General features: G+C 36.7%; 2 protein-coding genes and 1 non-coding gene across 10 annotated transcripts; 1 reads left to right on the top strand and 2 right to left on the bottom strand.

The window, feature by feature from the left end:
• Window positions 1–3,336: 3,336 nt before the first annotated feature.
• LOC149845796 (prohibitin-1, mitochondrial-like) lies at window positions 3,337–12,395 on the bottom strand. 8 transcript variants are annotated; one of them, XM_089996012.1, is made up of 7 exons: window positions 12,157–12,395; window positions 10,000–10,181; window positions 7,460–7,576; window positions 6,064–6,234; window positions 5,646–5,858; window positions 5,262–5,461; window positions 3,337–3,654 (listed from the first exon to the last, which is right to left on the bottom strand). In XM_089996012.1, the coding sequence occupies exons 2-6, from the start codon at window positions 10,174–10,176 to the stop codon at window positions 5,267–5,269; spliced, it is 873 nt and encodes a 290-aa protein (XP_089852138.1). In that variant the 5' UTR covers window positions 10,177–10,181; window positions 12,157–12,395; the 3' UTR covers window positions 3,337–3,654; window positions 5,262–5,266. The 8 variants fall into 8 exon arrangements, 6 of the variants coding, with proteins under 6 accessions (XP_089852138.1, XP_089852140.1, XP_089852137.1 ...); XM_089996014.1 differs by lacking the exon at window positions 12,157–12,395 and adding an exon at window positions 11,436–11,540; XM_089996011.1 differs by lacking the exon at window positions 12,157–12,395 and having other exon boundaries at window positions 10,000–10,263.
• On the bottom strand, window positions 11,752–11,839 carry LOC149845797 (small nucleolar RNA Z221/R21b). Its single transcript, XR_016430652.1, has one exon. It is a non-coding gene; the product is annotated as a small nucleolar RNA Z221/R21b (small nucleolar RNA).
• Window positions 12,396–17,320: 4,925 nt separating the features above from the next.
• LOC149845795 (Major facilitator superfamily protein) lies at window positions 17,321–20,077 on the top strand. The gene is made up of 2 exons (XM_089997739.1): window positions 17,321–18,474; window positions 19,474–20,077. Exons 1-2 carry the CDS (start codon window positions 17,321–17,323, stop codon window positions 19,877–19,879), a joined length of 1,560 nt encoding a protein of 519 aa, XP_089853865.1. The 3' UTR covers window positions 19,880–20,077.
• The last annotated feature ends 195 nt before the right edge of the window (window positions 20,078–20,272 follow it).

The following is a 20,272-nucleotide window of genomic DNA, read 5'->3' as shown; positions in this document are numbered from 1 at the left end:
ATTTTCAAGCATTTTTTATTTTTTTAATCATTTTAGCACATTTACTCGAAACTAGCATAAAATTGGGTTTTAAATACATTTTTTGATGAATCATGCATATTTTAATATGAAATAAATCCTAAAATATATGCATGATCAGTTACCTGTACCCATAAAAAATACAACTCAATAGACAAATCTCAAAATTAATAAATACAAAATTAATTAAAAATCTTTGACAAAACCCTATTTTGATAGAATTTCAGTCCAAAATCTGTAATCTGCAAGATTTTCACCAGATTGATATATTTCTTGGAATTTATATAAACTTTTTTGGCAAAACCCTTTTTACATAGTCTGTTATTATATATTAAGATTCACCCAAAAATTTTATAAAATATTTGAAGTCATTTTTCAAGGGTGTTTACATCTTTTACCAGAGATGGGTCGAGACCATCATGTAACGAGAGTCAGAAACTGGGACTCTGTTAAAATGGATGTATCTTCATCAATACAAATTCAAAAAAGATGAAACAAGATTCTAAATTCAAGAGCAAGATGTTGATTATCATAGTGATTTTATTTAGATTTTTTGGACTGATATTCCTAGAGATATCGATTTATTTTAGAAACTGGTAAGGAATAATATATGAGATATCACAAATTTTGGTTTATCAAAAAATGCTTTTGTAAAAACCTTTTTTTTAAGAAAATAAAACCTTTAAAATCTTATTATTTTATATTTGATCTGATATAATATGAATTTACTCATAAATAGCACCATCAAAATCACGTTATGATTGAATCTAATACAAAATAACAACAAAACCCTAATTATGCATGTTTCACAAAATCATTTTTATAGAAAACTTACTATTTCTCTTTTTTGAACTAAAGAAATGATTTCTTCAACAAAGAAAACATGTAGAATAGATCAAAACATGTACATATGCTACTGAAAACTAAAATAATCTAGACATGCATGCTTCATGTACGTAAGGAGCATTAGCTATCCTATAGAAAATCAAAATAAAAGAAAGGGAAGGAAAACTTTGGAAAATTAGGAATAAATACGATGAGCAACAGAAAAGGGGAGGGAGGTCACTTACCTGGTTCGCTTGGAATCCCAAAGGGGGGGGGGGTCCTCCTTTGTTCTACCGTGAAAAATTACAGTTTATAGAAGAAGATGAGAGAAGAAAGAAGAGATGCGTGATCGAGAGAAAGAAGTCGGGTGAAGGGGGCAGAAGACGGATCCCTAATCCTCCTGCGTGTTGCCCTTTTAAAGAAGAAGAGGGGCATTTGAGAGGAAAAACTGTTGGAGATGAATGGAGGAGAACCCAGGTGGTTGGCAATTGAAGGTGAAAACGAGAGGAAGAGCCTGCGGCCATTGCATCTTTCCTTAATTTCCAAAGAGGGGGCTCCTTTTCAGGATTTTTCTAAAAAAAATGGTTTATGATTTTCAAAAAGAGGTTTTTTAGAGAGCGTTTTTAACAAAAAGTTTAAAAAGGAGGGTAAACTGCATAGTTTCTGAATTTTTTTGGATTTTTTATTTTATTTTTTTTATTTTTTTGTTCTTTTCTTGATTTTCAATATTTTTTTATATTTTTTTTAAGGCAAAATTCTAAAAACTAAAGATTTTGACTACTTTTTACAAAATTTTTAAAATATTTACAAAAGAAGAGTTTTTCTGAAGAAGTCAAGGTTATTTTGGGGAAATTTCTTCGAAAGAATGGGTTTGGATCTAGGTTTTGAGAAAATGTTCGAGTTTTGACACTCGAATAGAGAAATACAAAACAATGGATCCAAACGGATGCTGGATGGACTATCCAAGCTATTTAAAAACCATTTTTGGTATTTTCTATAATTTTAATGTAAAAGCTGAACAACGTGACTCAGATTTGGATCTGGACAATGGATCCGAATCCGAAATCAAGTCAGACATGTAAAAATGAATTTAATTTGAGTAAAATTTGAAAAATGAACTGAAATTTAGATTTAAAAGTGACTCAATTGCTCAAAAAAATGAAATCAGGGGCAAAAAGAAAATATTTAAAAGATTTTGAAAAAATTGAGGTGTTGGATACACTAGAACACTTCATGCACACAGTAAAACCTCATTAGACATGGTCAAAATGTCTTGACTTTCTTTTTGTTTCCCTACTCTTCTTGCTTTATTTTGTAGTTTTCTTTAATTGTCATTGATTATGTTAAGTTTCAACATTCAACTTAGATTTATCATATTAATGTTTATTCATCATGATGACTTAGAATTCTTCAAGATTTGCACTTTAAAGATGACGCTCATGGTGCCAAAGTCCACCATTTTAGGCCCCTTTGTCCACTCTTTTCTTTATCTCTTAATTCTTTGATCATTGTGCCTGATTTTGATGATTGAAAGTTGCATTTTGACAAGTCACTTTGTTTGGTGACCTTAAATTTATGTGACTATTAGCTTATTAGTAGTTGCACATATGTAATATCTTCTAATTATTGGTCTCAACTTTCAAACTTTTTGATGAAAGATAGTTTCTTTGTCTCTTGACATACTTTTATTGGTAGGTTTATCCTGAAGGAACACACCTCATGATACCTCAGTTTGATAGACCTATCATTTATGATGTTCGTGCATGACCTCATCTTGTGGAGAGCACTTCTGGAAGTCGTGATTTGCAAATGCTGACATTTTCAAGATACTATAGGGTCTGGGTATGGTGACAAATAAGAACGGATTAAAACCCAGGTCCATGACTAAAGTATAGTTTGTGAAATTTTATACCAGACCTGAGCCGTTTATATTAAGACCCACATTTTCCAATGTAAAAATAATAAAAATGTTATTTTAGCAAGTATGATCCAGGTCTGGTTCATGTAGTTCTTATCGGGTCAGGGTATGGTATATCTTGTAGTAGACATGATTAGACTTGGATCCATACCCACTACCATACCCAAAAATCTGGTAAGTCTGGTTCCACTTAGGTCCAAACCAAACACCCTTAATAATACCTGCCCAGTAGCTTTTTTTTATATATTTATACAGAAACCGTCGTCAGAATCAAAGACCTAACTGGATGGCTCTGCCAGAAGTACTTGTGATTTACCCTTGCCTTTATAGAGTTACCATATTTCAGACTGTGCAAGGGATGACGACCATAAAATTTGAGCCACCACGTCAAACCTCTTTAGGCCCTCTCCATTAGCTTGAGCCACGAATTGCTGATAATGTCATTGTAGTAGGGTGCTTTTGATGTTTCTCAGGCCTTAGTTTCACGAATCAATGATGGTGTTAGCATGTGAACAACAAAAGGAACAGTGCCTCTCTCTCTCTCGCTCACTCAAATACCAGGTGCTTAAGCAATGTTTTCTAAAAGACGGGCTGACTGAATCCATCTTTGAGATTGGGCAATTTTGAGTCTGCTCCTGTGATAACAAGAACCACACGAGGTCCACATTCAAATTCATAACCCAGGCTAACCTAAATGTTTTGCAAAGTCACTGTTGTGATAAGGCCAAACAAAATCCATGTTCAAAACTAACTAAACGGAAATAGAGGCTAAGATAAAATCCATGACGACGATAAACCATAAGCCATCCAGCTCGAGAATATTTTGGCTCCTACTGACGAATTTCTGCCTTCATATTTTGCCACAACCTGTCCAGAGCACTGTCTGCATCCCCCTGCAAGACGAGTCATCGTAAGATAAGAACCAAATGAAATTTGCAATCGTATTTCTTCAATTTTGTAACACAATTTCTCAGGACAAGATTGTAACACTACAGGACTGGAAAGATGGTATTTTCCTTTTGCAGGTACATTGAGCCCTTCTCTGCCAGAATAACTCAAAACAAAACTTTTCACGGGACAACAACAAACGCCAAAAATTCACCAAGCAACCAATGCCCCTTTTCGAACCACCATTCCATAATAGTATTAGTTGATGCTGTTCGAATAAGAAATGCTCACACACAGTGATACACATCCTGTCCAGAGCACTGTCTGCAACCCCCTGCAAGACGACTCATTGTAAGATAAGAACCAAATGAAATTTGCAATCGTATTTCTTCAATTTTGTAACACAATTTCTCAGGACAAGATTGTAACACTACAGGACTGGAAAAATGGTATTTTCCTTTTGCTGGTACATTGAACCCTTCTCTGCCAGAATAACTCGAAACAAAACTTTTCACGGGACAACAACAAACGCCAAAAATTCACCATGCAACCAATGCCCCTTTTCGAACCACCATTCCATAATAGTTGATGCTGTTCGAATAAGAAATGCTCACACACAGTGATACACATCCCAAAGGAATTGTTCAACTCTTAGACCATCAACTGATGCAGTTCATAAATAACTCGGTTAACCTAAAACAACATCAATTGATCTTCCATGTAAAACATCACTAGTTACAAATGTAACCTTGGAACAACATATGATAGTGGCCTGTGCTTGCAGCAGAAAGAACTATTTTTCTCTTGATCCTACCACAGCCAGTTTAGACAATGAATGGAATCATGAACTTTCCAATCAATGATGCGGTCAATCTTTTCCCAAATTTATTTTGAGTTAAAAGCATATTAGTAGTTGCAGTTATTACATTAAGGACTAAGCTTTCACAATAAATTGAAAATAATCATGTCTCAGCTGATTTGTTATCAATTCTCACGTCTACATAATGTGTTCTTTTGAATGATGTATTTTTTTTTCACTCTTTTCCTTTATTCTGTTTCTAGCTGGAAGTCACTAAGTTTCTTGTTACGAGGACCATACACAAAAGTCAGCACTCTGCCAAATAAAACTAAGCTGCTTTAGTCCCTGATATCGATCACACTTATGAAAACATCAGCCATATCATTGATGGACAAATAGTCAAAATATGCAGCAAATCTGATGAACTACTTTTAACAAACTTCACAGATTAGGCAGTAAAAATCTTATAACTGAAAACCGAAAAAAATAAAAAAAATGCAAAATTGATTTTATATTCGGAATCTATTTTGATTTGTCTTGGAGTAATTTCAACTTTTTTTATGAAAACTATTTCAATTTGTGTCCAAGAAGATCTATTTCAGTAGTGCCAAAAGGAGCACAAACTGATTTCACTTTCTGATCATATACCAGTCTGCCCCTCAAAAGCAAGGAGATAAAAGCAAAAAGTAAAAAGGATGGATGGATTTCCTCAGTGTAAGCACACAATATGAGTTCAAGATGCAGGTATGTAGTAATACCTGTGCACGAACGAAACCACATAGTGCAATAAGAATATAAGGCTGGAAGAAGCACCTCTTTCATTTCTTTGCTGGGACGTCCAAATTCATCTCTTGGAGATTCAGCAACAGATCATCTGAGCTCAAAAACACTCTGTTTGCAGAATTTGAGATCGTATGAGCTATCTCTCTCGCAGCTTCAATCTTTCTCAATGTAATGAATGCAGGATTGTTAGCAATAGCCTGACCAATCAGCTGAGCACTCTTGGCCTCACCCTGGACGCAAACACAAATGAAATGTATATGCACAGTAGATGCAGTAAGGTCATGTGCATTTGGAAGTCATTCCAGCATGAAAGCAAGATGATTTTGTAGTTGCCTAGACTTCAAAAATTATAAATATGCACTGTGCAGCAACAAAAAAGATAACCATTAGGATGAAAGCAAAGGGCATTTTTACCTGTGCTCTGATGACAGCACTCTTCTTGTCCTGCTCTGCCTTCTCTACAACAAACTTGGCACGCTCTGCCTCTTGTGCAGCAACCTGCTTGGCTTCAATTGCAGCAGTAAACTCCTTTCCAAAAGTAAGACTTGTGATGGACACATCGTCCAGGGCTATGTCAAAATTTGCTGCTCTATCAGTCAATATTTTCCTAATCTCCCTACTAACAGCCTGCAAAATAGTCACATCTGATATTTGAATTACAAGTGTTTTGTGATCAACATCTTCAAATATGTGTAAACTAAATCACGAAGTTAGTTTTGAAATGAATACTTGACTGGACACCCAAACAGTAGAGTTATAAGAGATTTGCAGAGCAGTAAATCATAAATTGTGACCATGACGATGGTTATTCTAGAAAGTTGCAGGCCCCTACCTCTCTCTGAGTGATCAGCTGGCTGGCATTGTATTGTGCAACAACTGCTTTCAGAGTTTCATGAATGATTGAAGGCAGGACTCTCTCATTGTAATTTTCACCAAGCGTTCGGTAGATTGTTGGTAATTGATCTGGTACAGGTCGAGTAAGAACTCGAAGGCCGATTTTGACCTGCATGAATGTATGATGTCATCTCATTCAACAACAATTTGAACACACAGAGCAAGAATGTGGGTCTCCACTAACCCAGCTTTTGGTAAACCCATCTATCAAAACCTAGTTCAAAAGATGTTTTTTTTTGTTTTTTTTTTGTTTTTTTTTTGCCGTCATCGAACATGGGTGGGTACCATTCTAAACATTTCCCAGTCATTGAGTGGCCAGAAAATGGTTGGAAGAAAAAACCAAAAGATCAGCCCTTACGGGTGGTATCAGACCAGCCTGATAACAGCCCAGACAATGCTTCCCACACTAGACAGCAACTGTCTGACAACTTTTGGACCACATTGGTAGGACGAGGAGGCAGGCATCAGAATTGCCAGTTTTATCGAGAAAGCACTATTAGTCCACGTCATCTGGATCTGGATCATGCAAATACGTTCATTGATTCTGTTTTCATTTCTTACATTATCAAAATTCCACATTTAAAAAAATTAACAAAGCCAGTGTAAAGAATATATATTAATAAATAGATAACAATTAATATAACTCATGGGGTCAAATGAGATTGGTGGATGGTAACTAAAATCGCAGTATCACAACCAAGGGATCTCAGGTTCAAATATCACATGGGCTAGCACAAGAGTATATATTAAAACAAAACTCAAAAATAAAAGAACTTGTGAAAAGCACACTCTCCCCCCCCCTTCCCAAAAGGGCAGATCACAGAAGACAAAGAAAAGAAACAGAAAGAAAAACCTTAACCCATGTCTGCAGATAGACGAAAAGAAAAGGAGGCTCAGATTTGAGGGTAAACTCAATGATCATCACCCACAAGTTAATCAGAGTGGCGCACGACAAACATTCTCCTCATAACCACCTTTGTTGGCAAAAATGTGCACACACACACACACAATATATATCTGGTGGATGCACAAGGGAAAATGTTTTCTCATAAGGAAAAGACTAGAAGCAAAGGATTCCATTAGAAACCTTTGGAGATTTTCAATGCCACCTTTTAACATGGTCATATTGGTGGAAAACCTACTAAGATAAGCAACTTTACCATCCAAACTTACCTATCATATAATTGATTATAGAACACCAGATTCTAGTTTACTTATCTAAAAGTAAAGAACTCTAATAGATTTGAATATATACGTAGTGTACGGGCATCCTTGTGAATGCTGCATCAATAAGTTAAAAAATAATAACAATTTATGATCTACATGGCACTCACCATTTGCAAATCACGACTTCCAGAAGTGCTCTCCACAAGATGAGGTCGTGCACGAACATCATAAATGACAGGTCTATCAAACCAAGGTATCATGAGGTGTGTTCCTTCAGGATAAACCTACCAATAAAAGTAGGTCAAGAGACAAAGAAACCATCTTTCATCAAAAAGTTTGAAAGTTGAGACCAATAATTAGAATATATTACATATGTGCAACTACTAATAAGCTAATAGTCACATAAATTTAAGGTCACCAAAGAAAGTGACTCCTGTCAGAATGCAACTTCCAATCATCATCAAAATCAGGCACAATGATCAAAGAATTAAGAGATAAAGAAAAGAGTGGACAAAGGGGCCTAAAATGGTGGACTTTGGCACCATGAGCATCATCTTTAAAGTGCAAATCTTGAAGAATTCTAAGTCATCATGATGAATAAACATTAATATGATAAATCTAAGTTGAATGTTGAAACTTAACATAATCAATGACAATTAAAGAAAACTACAAAATAAAGGATGAAGAGCAGGGAAACAAAAAGAAAGTTAAGACATTTTGACCATGTCTAATGAGGTTTCACTGTGTGCATGAAGTGTTCAGTGTTCTAGTGTATCCAGTCTTCATATTGTGTCATGTGATATCAACAAGAGGTGCATGATAAGTGAAGTGACAACATCCGCTTCTAGAAATTTCTTGATGTCATGGAACCAAGGTTTCCCATCTTTTGAGGATTGATAATTGACATCTTTCAATTTTTTTCTCTTTATCTTCATAGGCTGGCTTTCCTAGCTTTTTGATAGAGAAGGACGTTTGATAATGCCCTTGCTCCATTTTGGTGATGGAAGCAAGGTTTGCTGGACTATCTGAAAATTGGTTGTCATATCTTTAAATATGAGAAAATTCGCATGATTCAAACTTTTTTATCAACTCTGAGACAATATCAACTTAGGGAGTCAAATTCTCATGTTTGGCCTTTCATACTCCTATGACTTGTAGGATCACCAACATTGAATCACCTCGAATATGAATCTTTCTTGCTCTCAATTTGATTAGACATCTCAATTCGATCAGGGCTTCATATTCAGCTACATTATTGGTGCACACAAAATCCAATTTGAAAGCACAAGGGATCTTTTCACCATCTGATGATAACAAATATGATTCCTGATCCATTGATATTTCGCGATCCCTCAAAGTACAACTGCCAAATTTGTTTTTTTTTTAATTTATCCAATGCCAATATATTCTCACCAGAAAAATCATTTATTCATGTTTTCTCATTTATGGGCAGACCTGTTAGGTGATTAGCTATGACTTGTTGCTTTATTGTTTTTTGAAAAAACATATTTTATATAAAATTCCATCAACAAAACTTGTCATCCTGCAATTCTTCTAGTCAAGGCTGGTTTCTCAAAGACACATTTGATCGGATCAAGCCTATACAGAATTCTAACCTCACATGCTGGTATATAATGTCTCAACTTTTGAGTTGCCCAAACAAGAGCTAGGCATGTCTTTTCCAACCTGTTATATTTCTTTTCATATTCCATAAAGGTTTTGTTGATGTAATAGATGACATATTCTATTTTTCTAATAATAATGATAAAGCCATCGGTACCATATTTATCAGCACTTGAATATTGAATGCTCATGATTTTATGACTGGTTTTGGTAGAAATAACACCTAGCAGCTATGAAAATTATGGTATTATATGATTATTTAGGTTCTACACATGTTTGGTGCACCTTTGTAAATAAGAAAAAAAAATATGGCAAATGGAGAGCAATGGATACAAACAATTTCCAAACAGCAAAAGGAAAAGAATTAAAGGTTGCAACTTAGAGAGCATAATGTAGGATGATACCCTTGACGAGAATAATGACGCCACTCACTGCTTTATCGAATACATGATACAAAAGCATCACAGTTTTTTTCTTAATTAGTTGTATTTTTTAACAAGAAAATCAACTAACATGGTGTCAATATTCAGCCTGTACACGAAAATCTGCCCTCTGTAATCATGAATATCTGAGCCATTTGCTTTTTTAACCTATTAGTACACTGCCTCACCTACTTGTCTGTACCCTTACTAAGTATCAACTACAGATTATTACAAGGGGAAAAGTGGCCACGAAGTGAGAGTCGACATTTTCCTACTTATTCATTGATCAAGTGTCCAAATAAAACCGTAACATATTCTTCCTTTCAAGGAGATGGTAGCTTTCTTCTCCTTCTCATGGTGTCAAACTTGTAGGAATAGTTTTAAACCACCTTTGCAATATTCCGTGGTGTGCATGGAAACCCAATTGGGATTCATATATTCCCTCTAAGAATATGCAGTTTTCATTGTTCAAAGAACAATAGCTGATAATAATGTGTGAATACAGAGCCATCTACGCTTATAAGAAAATTTTCCACATGTTCAACAAATATAAAACGAATATTACTCTACTCGAATTCTTATATAGATAGACAAGCATGAACCAAGTTTCCATTATTGGATGCACCAAAAGGAATCGGCAAAACATATATAAGAGCACAAACCTTGTCCTTAACACCAACAATTCTGTTAAAGACGATGGCGCGATGACCACCTTCAACATTGTAGAGGCTGTGCGTTGCCGCATACAATCCAATCCCACCGAGAAGTGCCACCTTAACCAATGCCGACGCCGCACCTCCCCCTGGTATGTTTGGGACTCGAACATTGTTGAAGTTCATCTTCGCTGAAACATCCAACATAGTTTGAGTTGGTACTCTTAATTCAAGAGGACATTTAAAAAATCCATCATCATCCTAGTCAGGCTGTAGAAAGACCATAAGACTAACTTGAAAAATCTAAATCCTTGATGAAATAGATAAAGGAAAAAAAAAGCAGAATACCACTCCACAAATATATCAATTGCAAAGTAACCTTTTACATCATTGGAACACCCTAATTTGGATAATGAAGTACCCTGAAATCATGGGGTCGGATGTAAATCCTTAGAAAATACCTTTTCACATTTTGTAAGCACTAAAAATCTATAAAAGTATAAAAAACACAAATGAATGAGCAAAAAAGTAGGAGAACCATCAGAATAGCCAGTTTTATCAACAATGCAGTTTCAGTCCGCATCATGGTTAATCTTGTCATAAAAACAAGACCACATCATATGGCTCCCCATGACACAAATTCACCAATTCATTCACTTTCATGACACAAATTCACCGATCCATTCACTTTGCATTCATGTTTTCCGAACTCGTACAGTTAAACAAAGTCCCATATAAAATGTAACTCCCCATGGCAGAGGCGGCTTTTTTATTGAAAAAAACCCAGATCAGAAAAGACAAGAAAAGGAAAAACTTTGTCACGAGGAGGGATTCATACGAGTATGAGATACACGCCTGCAGAATTTTTGAAAAAAAAAAAACTGGACATTACAGCAGAGATTTTTTGAGTTACTTGATTGATAAAAACATAGATATTTTAATATATACAAGTATCTGTTATTAAAATATTATTAAAACTATTTAATCTTATAAACATTGCTCACTCATGCTATAATGTGTCTGGAGCTGTGTCCACATGTCAGGACGCCCAGACAGAGCGACCTGTTGAGTATGTTCATGTGACATAGCAAGCAAGCTTTGAAATAATACAATGTCATGTCTCCTATCACAAGGATAAATTAAATAGTAAATTCCCACTGTAAATCATGTCATGTAGTGTCTTAAAACATTGAGATTCAATGAGAACACTTAGGTGGTGTTTGTATGCAACCACTTATCCAGATGAAGTGAGAAGTTGGAATCTTCTATCATAGATGATAATGTGATTCCGCAGCTTATTCCATTTATCTGGGTAAGTGGGTGCACCCAAACACCCCTTTAGAAAAGCAGTTTTTTGCATTATCAGAAGACAAAAAAACATTTATAGATATGCATACATATATGGATAAAGGAAATGAAATTCAAAAAAGGGAAACCATCATAACCTTCACTTTTATCAACAAAACAGTTTCAGTCCGCATCATGGTTGGTTTTGTTGATAACAAGAGACCACATCATTTGGATCCCCACGATACAGATTCGTTTCTTCATTTTCTTTCTTTCTTGTCCCTCCAAAACTTATACAATTAAGCAAGAAACATATGCAATAAAGTTTGGATGAGTAAATAGATAAAACCCATATGACTCGTATGAAAATTTCAAGAACAGAGCACATCAAAGGAGATATCAAATCAAATATAGGAAGAGGGGGAGGGAAAAAAACTTTGGACCATGCAGCAGTCAAAACGCAAGAGAAAAAGGAGGCTCAGAGTAATTGGGTAAATTCAGTATCATCATCACAAAACGAGTTAATCAGAGTGGTGCATGACAAATTTTCTCATCACAGCCACCTTATTCCCGAAGACACAACACTCACGCTTAGTTCTAAAGTCTGTCTTATTGTATGCTAGATAAACATATAGGCACGGCAACTCTTGATCAGTTGGAGAATCAAAGAACAAGAATATTTGGTGGAAGATGATGCTTTAGTTGTGATTTATTTCGATTTGTTCCCTTTTGTTAAACCAATCTCTCTCTCTCTTAAAACGAATTCAGAAGACAACTCAAACTCGGATATAAAGGGAAACAGATCCAATATGCAAACTTCAACGAAGAACAACGTAATCAATACGGGATCGAACAACAGAAACCTAACTCTAACTGTACCTGCGTGTCGGGGTCCTTGCCGAAACGCCTGAACGCGTCTTAGAGATGAGCACCGATAATCTCCTGGAACAATGCGCGACTCTTACTGCCCTGCCCTTTTCTCTCTAAAGGGGGGGGATGGGGAGTGGAAAAGAGCTATCAGAGGAAAGAGACAACCTTGGCGATCTCGACGAGGGAAAAACCTAGTAACGGCATTCAAACCAGAGGAAGTCTCGCTCCCACCCTTTCGTCGCCTCCTCTACCGTGGTGGTGGGAGGGTATTTATAGGAGAGCTTTTAGGGTTTAGAGTTCACGTCTAAAGCTTAAACCCTAGAGATTGATACGTCATTTACGGAATTGCCCTCCGGTGGGCAAACGAAAATACACGGTTGGATTCAATCGTCACTGCACAGATCGCTTGGGAGCTGTGCATCTCACTTTGGGTTATGTGAAGAGTGGGGTTAACACACAACGTGAATCGTGATAGAGAAGGTCCGATTAGTATATGGAGTTGGTTATGGTACTGAATTGAATTTTATATCAGACCCCTTCCTATCCGATTAAGATATGTGATTTTTTCAACTGAAATTAAATAAAAATGAAAAATGATCGTAGAGCAAAAATGTCCCCGCCTCCATCCCCGTTTCATACCCTTCATCCCCGGTCCAAACGGGGCGAGGTGGGGTGGGGCCCCGCTTTCCCTCGGTCAACTGCCATCTCTATGTACACAGGAGGTTGATTAACTCTTCACTCAGTCTCATTTTTTGAGACAACCTAGCCATTAATTCATTAAAGCGAATGTTTTTGAGGAGCATTAAAGATCTCCAATTATGATCATCAGTGACATGGTAGTGCATTTTAGCAAATACTGAACTCATCTTTACCTACAACAATCACATGGAATATACAACATATATTGATAATGAAATATATATAACAACCACCATGCAAAACCAATTATCCACCTTAACACCTTGTGCATGGTCAACCCAAACCACATTACACATAAAAAAAACATATAATAATAAACAAGCTTCTTCAAAGAAGCAAAATTATTATTTTTTAAAAAGAAGCAAATAGTTTGATCTTAAAAATTGTGCAGAGGAGATTTTGGGGACCATGAAGAACCATGGATTTTGTTATTAAAAAGAAAAAAACATTTTAAGATATTGGTATAAGGTTGAAAAATAACCGAAATAAAAAATAACCCCCCTATCTACACCCGGTACCAACATCTTAAATGCAGGAAAAAGGCAGGCATTTTTAATTTTAAAAGACATTCATAGATGTTTTATGCGATATTTTTTTATGAAAAGTAACTCAGGTATTTGCATAGTTTCTCGGTTCGAGTTTAAAAGAAATTCCATAGTTTTTTTATGCAAAGTAACTCAGGTATTTGTGTTATTTGGAGGTTCTAGTTTAAAAGAAAGTTCACTCGCATATATTTTATTTGACATTACTACATTTTTTATGCGAGTTAACTCAAGTATTTGTGAGATTTGTTGGTTCGAGTTAACAAAAAATACAAATTTTTTATGCGATGTTATTATATTTTTTATGCGAGGTAATTTAATTATTTATGATATTTGTCTATTAGAGTTTAAAAAAATTACAATTTTTAATTAGATGTTCTTAGATTTTTTATGTGAGGTAACTCAAGTATTTATGATGTTTGTCTGTTCGAGTTAAAAAAAAAATCATATATTTTTTATGCAACTTATTACATTTTTTATGCAAGGTAATTCAAGTATTTGCAATGTTTTTCAGTTTGAGTTAAAAAAATCATAGATTTTTATGTGAATTTAAGGATTTTTTATACGAAGTATCTAAAGCATTTGCGATATTTGTCGGTTCCAGTTTAAAAGAAAGTTTGTTCACATTTATTTTATGTGAATTTGATAAATTTTTAATGCACAATAACTTAGGTATTTGCTAGGTTGGAGTTTCCAGTGAAGACAGAGTAAATTCGCATATGGAGGAAATTCACACAAAAAATGATAGGTGTGAGGACTAAAAAGGTCATAAAAATAACAATATTTAAGATTTTGTACAATAGACAAATTTGAAGATATTTTAGAAAATATGTCATTTTTGTTGTATAGTATGATCATTTTTTTTAAATACAAATTTATCATTCATTAAGACAAGACATGTAATTAAGGGTGAAAAAGGGTCAGACTCGGTGGATCTTACTAGGACCGAATATGAATCTAAACATAATTCATTTACACCCTTGCTTACTGGAAACATCTATCAGGTCAAGGTTTCTAGGGAAAAAATGGTGTTATTAAAATATGAAATATGGTGTTGTTGAAAGTAGTGAAATTACAAAAAAAATGCTTATGAATGGTCTTAGGGCATGTTTGGAACCTGTAAGTGGGATGGGAATTTATGGAGTTTATGCATTTGAAGAATTGGCACATGCCAAATCCATGATTTAGTGTAAATACAAAGGAGAAAGTGTAATATCTTGACTTTTTAAGACTTTTAAAATTATAAAATTTAGTTAAAGTGTGCATTTTCATAAAATAAATATCTTATTATTGATATATATGTGTTTGTGTGGTTTTGTATCTCAAAACAGTTAAATTCGGGTTTGGATCGTCCCAATTTGGAAAACTACAATAGGCTTTTTGGAAAAAGAGATATGCTTGATAATCTTGACTAAGGTTGGGGTATTTTCATTGTAGAGATAAAGAAGAAATTTCTTAAAAAGATATTGGTTTATAAAAAAATGACAGTCTTGTTATTAAATTTGCTAAAAATTGCAAATTTGGTAGACAAAGGACATATAAGGGATACAATTTTTATTAAGGGCAAATATGGCTTTTCAGAGAGATAACAAGTGTAAAGGTGAAGTCAAGTGACCTCACCCTTTCTCTCATTACTTGTCACATTGACCCTTCTTTTTAATAAATAAAAAAGAGTTTTGGTGGGGTTTAAATAAGGGTTCTATTAGAGTTAACTCAACAACTCTTTACACATAACTCGTCATGCCAAACTGAGAACACATTCGTGCTTACTCCCTCTCACTCACCTTCATTCTTTTACTCCTCTCAAGCCCTTGCTAAGTTTGTTGCAAGGATTAGGGATTTAATTGTTGAACCCACTAATTGGGGGAGTTTTTATACCTTGAGGAGTTTTTGCAAATGGGGGTATCTTAAACAAATTTTGGATTGCATTTTCGATGTTCTCGCATGTTCCAGAAAGGTCTAATGCCTTGCTTATGTGATTCTTAAGAAGTATGCAACATGTAGACGATTTCTTATTAAGCATTTTAAAGAAATCATGATAGAAAAGGAGATTATTTGAAAAATTGAATGTTTGTAGTTTAATCCATGATTTGAAATTCAGTTTTTGTCATGTTGGGTAATATGAGCATGTTGTCCTTTGAATCTAAGATGATGATTCTTGGGAAAAAGTATGTTTAAAGTTTTAAAATGTAGTAATTTTTATACATCATTCTCCATGACCAATAATGCATGTTTTTAGCATATTGAACCACTGATGGGTAGTGTTTCAATAAGAAATTTTGGTATTTTGGAAGAGCTTATCGGCTCTGTAAAGCACAAGAGTCGACCCTTGTTGCATCACATTCTCTTAAAAAGACCTGAGGGTCAACTCATAATTCCTGAGAGTCAACTCTCATGGAGTTGGGTTGGCCTCTACTTCCGAGTGGATCAACTCAAAATTTGGAGAGTCAACTCATAGACTAAGTTGAGTCGACTCATTTTTAGTTGAGTTGATTCATTATTTTTGAAGAGTCGACTCATTTTTAGTTGAGTTGATTCGTGATTTTTGAAGAGTTGACTGATATTGTTCAAATTTGATTTTTGTTAAAGGGCAAATCAACTCCCAGGGAAAAAAAGGGGGGCTCGCATTAGGGTTTTATGAGAAATTTAGTGACAGATTAGCAACGGCAAAATTCTATCGCAAATGTCGTCACAAATTTGCGATAGAAAGAATGGTGTCGCTCATCCGTCGCGAAGTAGCGATGAAGTATGAGACAAAATTCTTTCATCGCAAATTTGTGATGGCGTTTGCGATAGAATTTTTCCGTCGTAAAATTTGCAACTAATTCCAATTTTAGGGATGAATAGTTTTTTCTCGCTAATCCATTGCAACTTTGCAACAAATTATTTCCGTCGCAAATTTCCGTCGCTAAATAATATTTTTCTTGTAGTGATCTAGCACATGCTTTAAGGATTTTACAGGCAACTGTAACTGACAAGCAAATCGAGTAGAGATAAAAGAGTGAATAGCATAATTATCAAACAATATCAAAGCGGCTCGACCCGCCACCAGAATGGTATCTTGGACCAGATCAGTGTCATGATGGTCAATCCAAGAAGCTGCCTAAACACAACTAGGTGCTTTCTTCTGCTGTTTGCTTTGCTGCTTACCCTTCGCTTTATGCTCGACTGCACTCCTCTCATCATTTTGCTTTTTAAAGCAAGCCTGAACAAAATGTTCACTTTTGTCTTAGTAATGGTAGGTGGCAAATGCAGTAGGGCAAGGCTTGCTGTCATGGATACGAGTACACCTCGTACAACACTCCTCCTTAGTAGTTTGTTGCTTGGGCTGATGCTTAGGCTGTTGCTTGCCATCTGTACGCATAAATGGCTTCGTGGTAGGTGGGTGAACTTGTGCTTCCGATGAAACTTTCTCTTTTGCTAGCCTCCTTCAGACTGTTGCCCAAACGACTTCCTTTGAGAAGCCCAATCCTGCAATGTACAAATGCAATCCATCTTTCTTGTTGAAAATACCGAGATGATTACTTAATTTTTCACCTCTATTGATAATCTGTCTCCTTTTAAAGATAAAAGTAATTGAACAAGTGAAAGCAATATGTGCAAGCAAGCTGTGATTGTATAGTGACATGAAGAACAAGGGCGAGAAACAGGCCACCAAAAATAATTATTGTATCTCCACCTAACCACTTTTCCCAAAAAAAATGAGCCTTACGTTTTTAAACAGCGATCGCCTTCAAATATTCTAGGTGGTTCTCAGACTCAAACTTATTAATTGTAAATTCCTAAACGGTGGCCATAGGAAGACCACATTACCGTCTCACAGCCACAGCATTCATCAGTTCTCATTGATAATCACTTCCATCAGAGTCGGTTACCGATGAGCAACAACAGTATAATTTCTACCAAACCGTTTGAACTCGTTGAAGCCCAAAATGAACTCACTCCCTTCTGCTACTGCACTAAAATGGCTCAGCTTAGTAGGCATCATTTGGCTTCAAACCATTAACGGCACAAACTCAGACTTCCCTGCGTACTCTTCGCAACTTAAGCATCTCCTCTCCATCTCCCAAGTCCAGCTAAACAACCTCGCCGTCTCGTCTGATGCCGGGAAGCTTCTCGGCTGGATTGCGGGTGTCGCCACTAAACGTCTCCCTCTATGGCTCGTGCTCTTCATTGGAGCAACACTCGGCCTAACGGGTTATGGATTCCAATACCTCTTTGTAGCTAATGAGATCTCTCTAGCATACTGGCAGGTCTTTGTGCTCAACATGTTGGCCGGGAACAGCATATGCTGGATCAACACTGTTTGCTACATAGCAACCATGCAAAACTTTTTGGTCGATTGCCGGATCGCGCTTACCTTGTCAACGAGCTATGTCGGGTTGAGCGCAAAGATGTACACTACGGTTGCTGACGTGTTTTTTCCAGCAAGGTACAGCAAGGGAGCCTACCTCTTGCTCAATTCAGTGGCACCCGTTGGAGTGAGCATTTTAGTTGCACCATTTGTAAGGAGGTTCAGCACTTGCGAAAAGCCTCAGCTTCAGACCACGAGTCAAGGATTTGTGGTTATGCTTTTGGTTGCGGTTGCGACCGGGATCTATGCTGTGGTTGGAAGCATAGGAGGTCATATATCACCTAAGGTTTTTACCTTGGGATTGATCACCTTGATGATGGCACCTTTGATGTTGCCTGTAGCGATTGCATTAAGAGAAGTACTACAAGAGAAGTGGAATGGAAGAGATGTAAGGGTGTTCGATTACAGTGTAAATGAGGGTGAGCTAGGCAACCTTGATAATGTGGCCGAGGGAAGAGATACTGATGAAGAGGAAGGGATGGCTGAAAGTGGTGGGGTGAATGACAAAGAGGAAGTTGGGTTTGCAGTAAAAGAGCTACTGAGGAGCATGAACTTTTGGTTGTATTTCATGGTGTACTTGTTCGGGCCAACCCTTGGGTTGGTTTTTCTCAATAACCTGGGACAAATTGCGGAGTCCCGCGGTCACTTGACATCAAGCTTGGTATCGTTGTCGTCTTCCTTTGGTTTCTTTGGTCGTCTTATGCCCTCAATCGTGGACTACTACGCTTCCAAGTAAGCCTTTTGACATTCTCTTTCATCCTCCTCAGTCCTCTCTGTTTCGATTATTCCTGTTTATTTATTTATTCGTCAGATTCCTTCATAATAAAAAAATTTAAAAAGAAAAGGAGAGATGCTATGCATACCTGACTGAACTAGATAGGCACCCAGTTGCGATTCAACAATGGATACAAGTTGAATGAAAGTGGGTGTGGGGACCAAGTTATGTAACTTGGACAAAGCCCTACAAATCAGACTCACCAAGTGTCTTTATATTGGACCTTCCAGTTTCCACGCACATTAAGCAAGATAGGTTGCAGACAATGAGAGTAGGTTACAATTTGAGTAAAACTAGTGCGAGTCAAACTTGGGTACTGCATATGTGGGTTTTGGTCAAAGCTGTGGTTGAGACGTGGCATATCTGTATTACAGCAAAACCTTTCTCTCTCCCGTTTACTGCAGCATTTAATGGAAAATATATAACATTGGTAAGTCACCTGTCATATTGTTCTTGTTCTTTGGGAGCCATCCACTTGGCAAAAGTAGATAAATGGTCAGCGAAAAACAGACACCCAGGGTTCCGTATAGCATTTCTCTTTTATTATACACCATCGACTATGGTGAGAGAGGACCATCAATAGTCATAATTTTCCCTTTCAATTGCCATCCCAAAAATTATCACCTATTAATTTTAGAAAAGTAAAATGGCACCCAACTTTTTGTGTGCGCTGCACCTAATCACCCACCATCTTTGAGATATATCCTATCAGTTGGAGGGCCCAACTTCAGATGGCAGGTGATCAGACACAGCCGCACAATTAAAGTTGCAATCACAATTCACCTGATCTCAATTCTTTTTTTTTGTCGTCCCCACGTTGGCCGAAAAAGAAATGCCCGACTTCAAGAGTTACCTCTCTCTCTCTCTCTCTCTCTCTCTCTTTTGGTTTTAGTAGTTACACTCGTGACTGAGGAGCAACCTTAGCATTAACTTTTTTTTTTGAATCATGAATACAGGACCAAGCTTAATCTGCGGAGGCCAATATGGATGGGGACACTGATGGTGCCCATGGTGGTAGCCTTCTTCTTGCTTGCGAGCAGCTCTGCCAGCATCTGCCTATACGCAAGCACTGCCATTCTTGGAGTGTGCACGGGAGCCCTCACCTCCATAGCGCTGTCTGCAACCCCTGAGCTCTTTGGAACCAAGAACTTTAGCCTCAACCACAGTCTCGTCGTCACTAACATTCCCTTGGGGTCTTTCTTTTTTGGTTATGTGGCCTCTGTTTTGTATGACAGAGAAGGTGACGATACTGGAATTTGTTTAGGCATGCGTTGCTTCCAAAAGACTTTCATCATGTGGGGTTGTGTGTGCTTGTTTGGAGTGCTTCTTTCCTTCTGCTTGTTTATTAGAACCCGCAAGTAGCTTCGGAGAGGTTTTCTATTCGAAGTAAAACGCGCTAGGGCTTTTACACACTTGTATATAAGCTAGAGAGCTCTATATATTCATTTAGTACTAGGTTTTATTAGAGAAGTAAACAGCAGGGGGCATGTCTAACTTCCTGTAATACCATTTATTGTATTTCACCAAACATGGCATAGACTATTTGCACTTGGTTGTGTTGGAAACTAACACGATCAGAGGGACATACTTGGCAATGACAAACATGACCTAAGCAGCATCCTTTGCGAAGATAGACATGACCTGAGCAACTTCCTGCAATTTTTTATCCATTTTGGCCTGGAGGCGTACATCAATAGCACTCTCTTAAAAGCAAAAGTTGGCCCTCCGTGTAAAAACCCGGGTGCAGAAGGAAAC

The sequence above is a fragment of the Nuphar pumila genome, chromosome 2 (genome assembly GCF_984573655.1).
Source record: "Nuphar pumila chromosome 2, dmNupPumi1.hap1.1, whole genome shotgun sequence".
NCBI lineage: Eukaryota > Viridiplantae > Streptophyta > Magnoliopsida > Nymphaeales > Nymphaeaceae > Nuphar > Nuphar pumila.
This window is presented reverse-complemented; position numbering and strand designations above follow the sequence as displayed.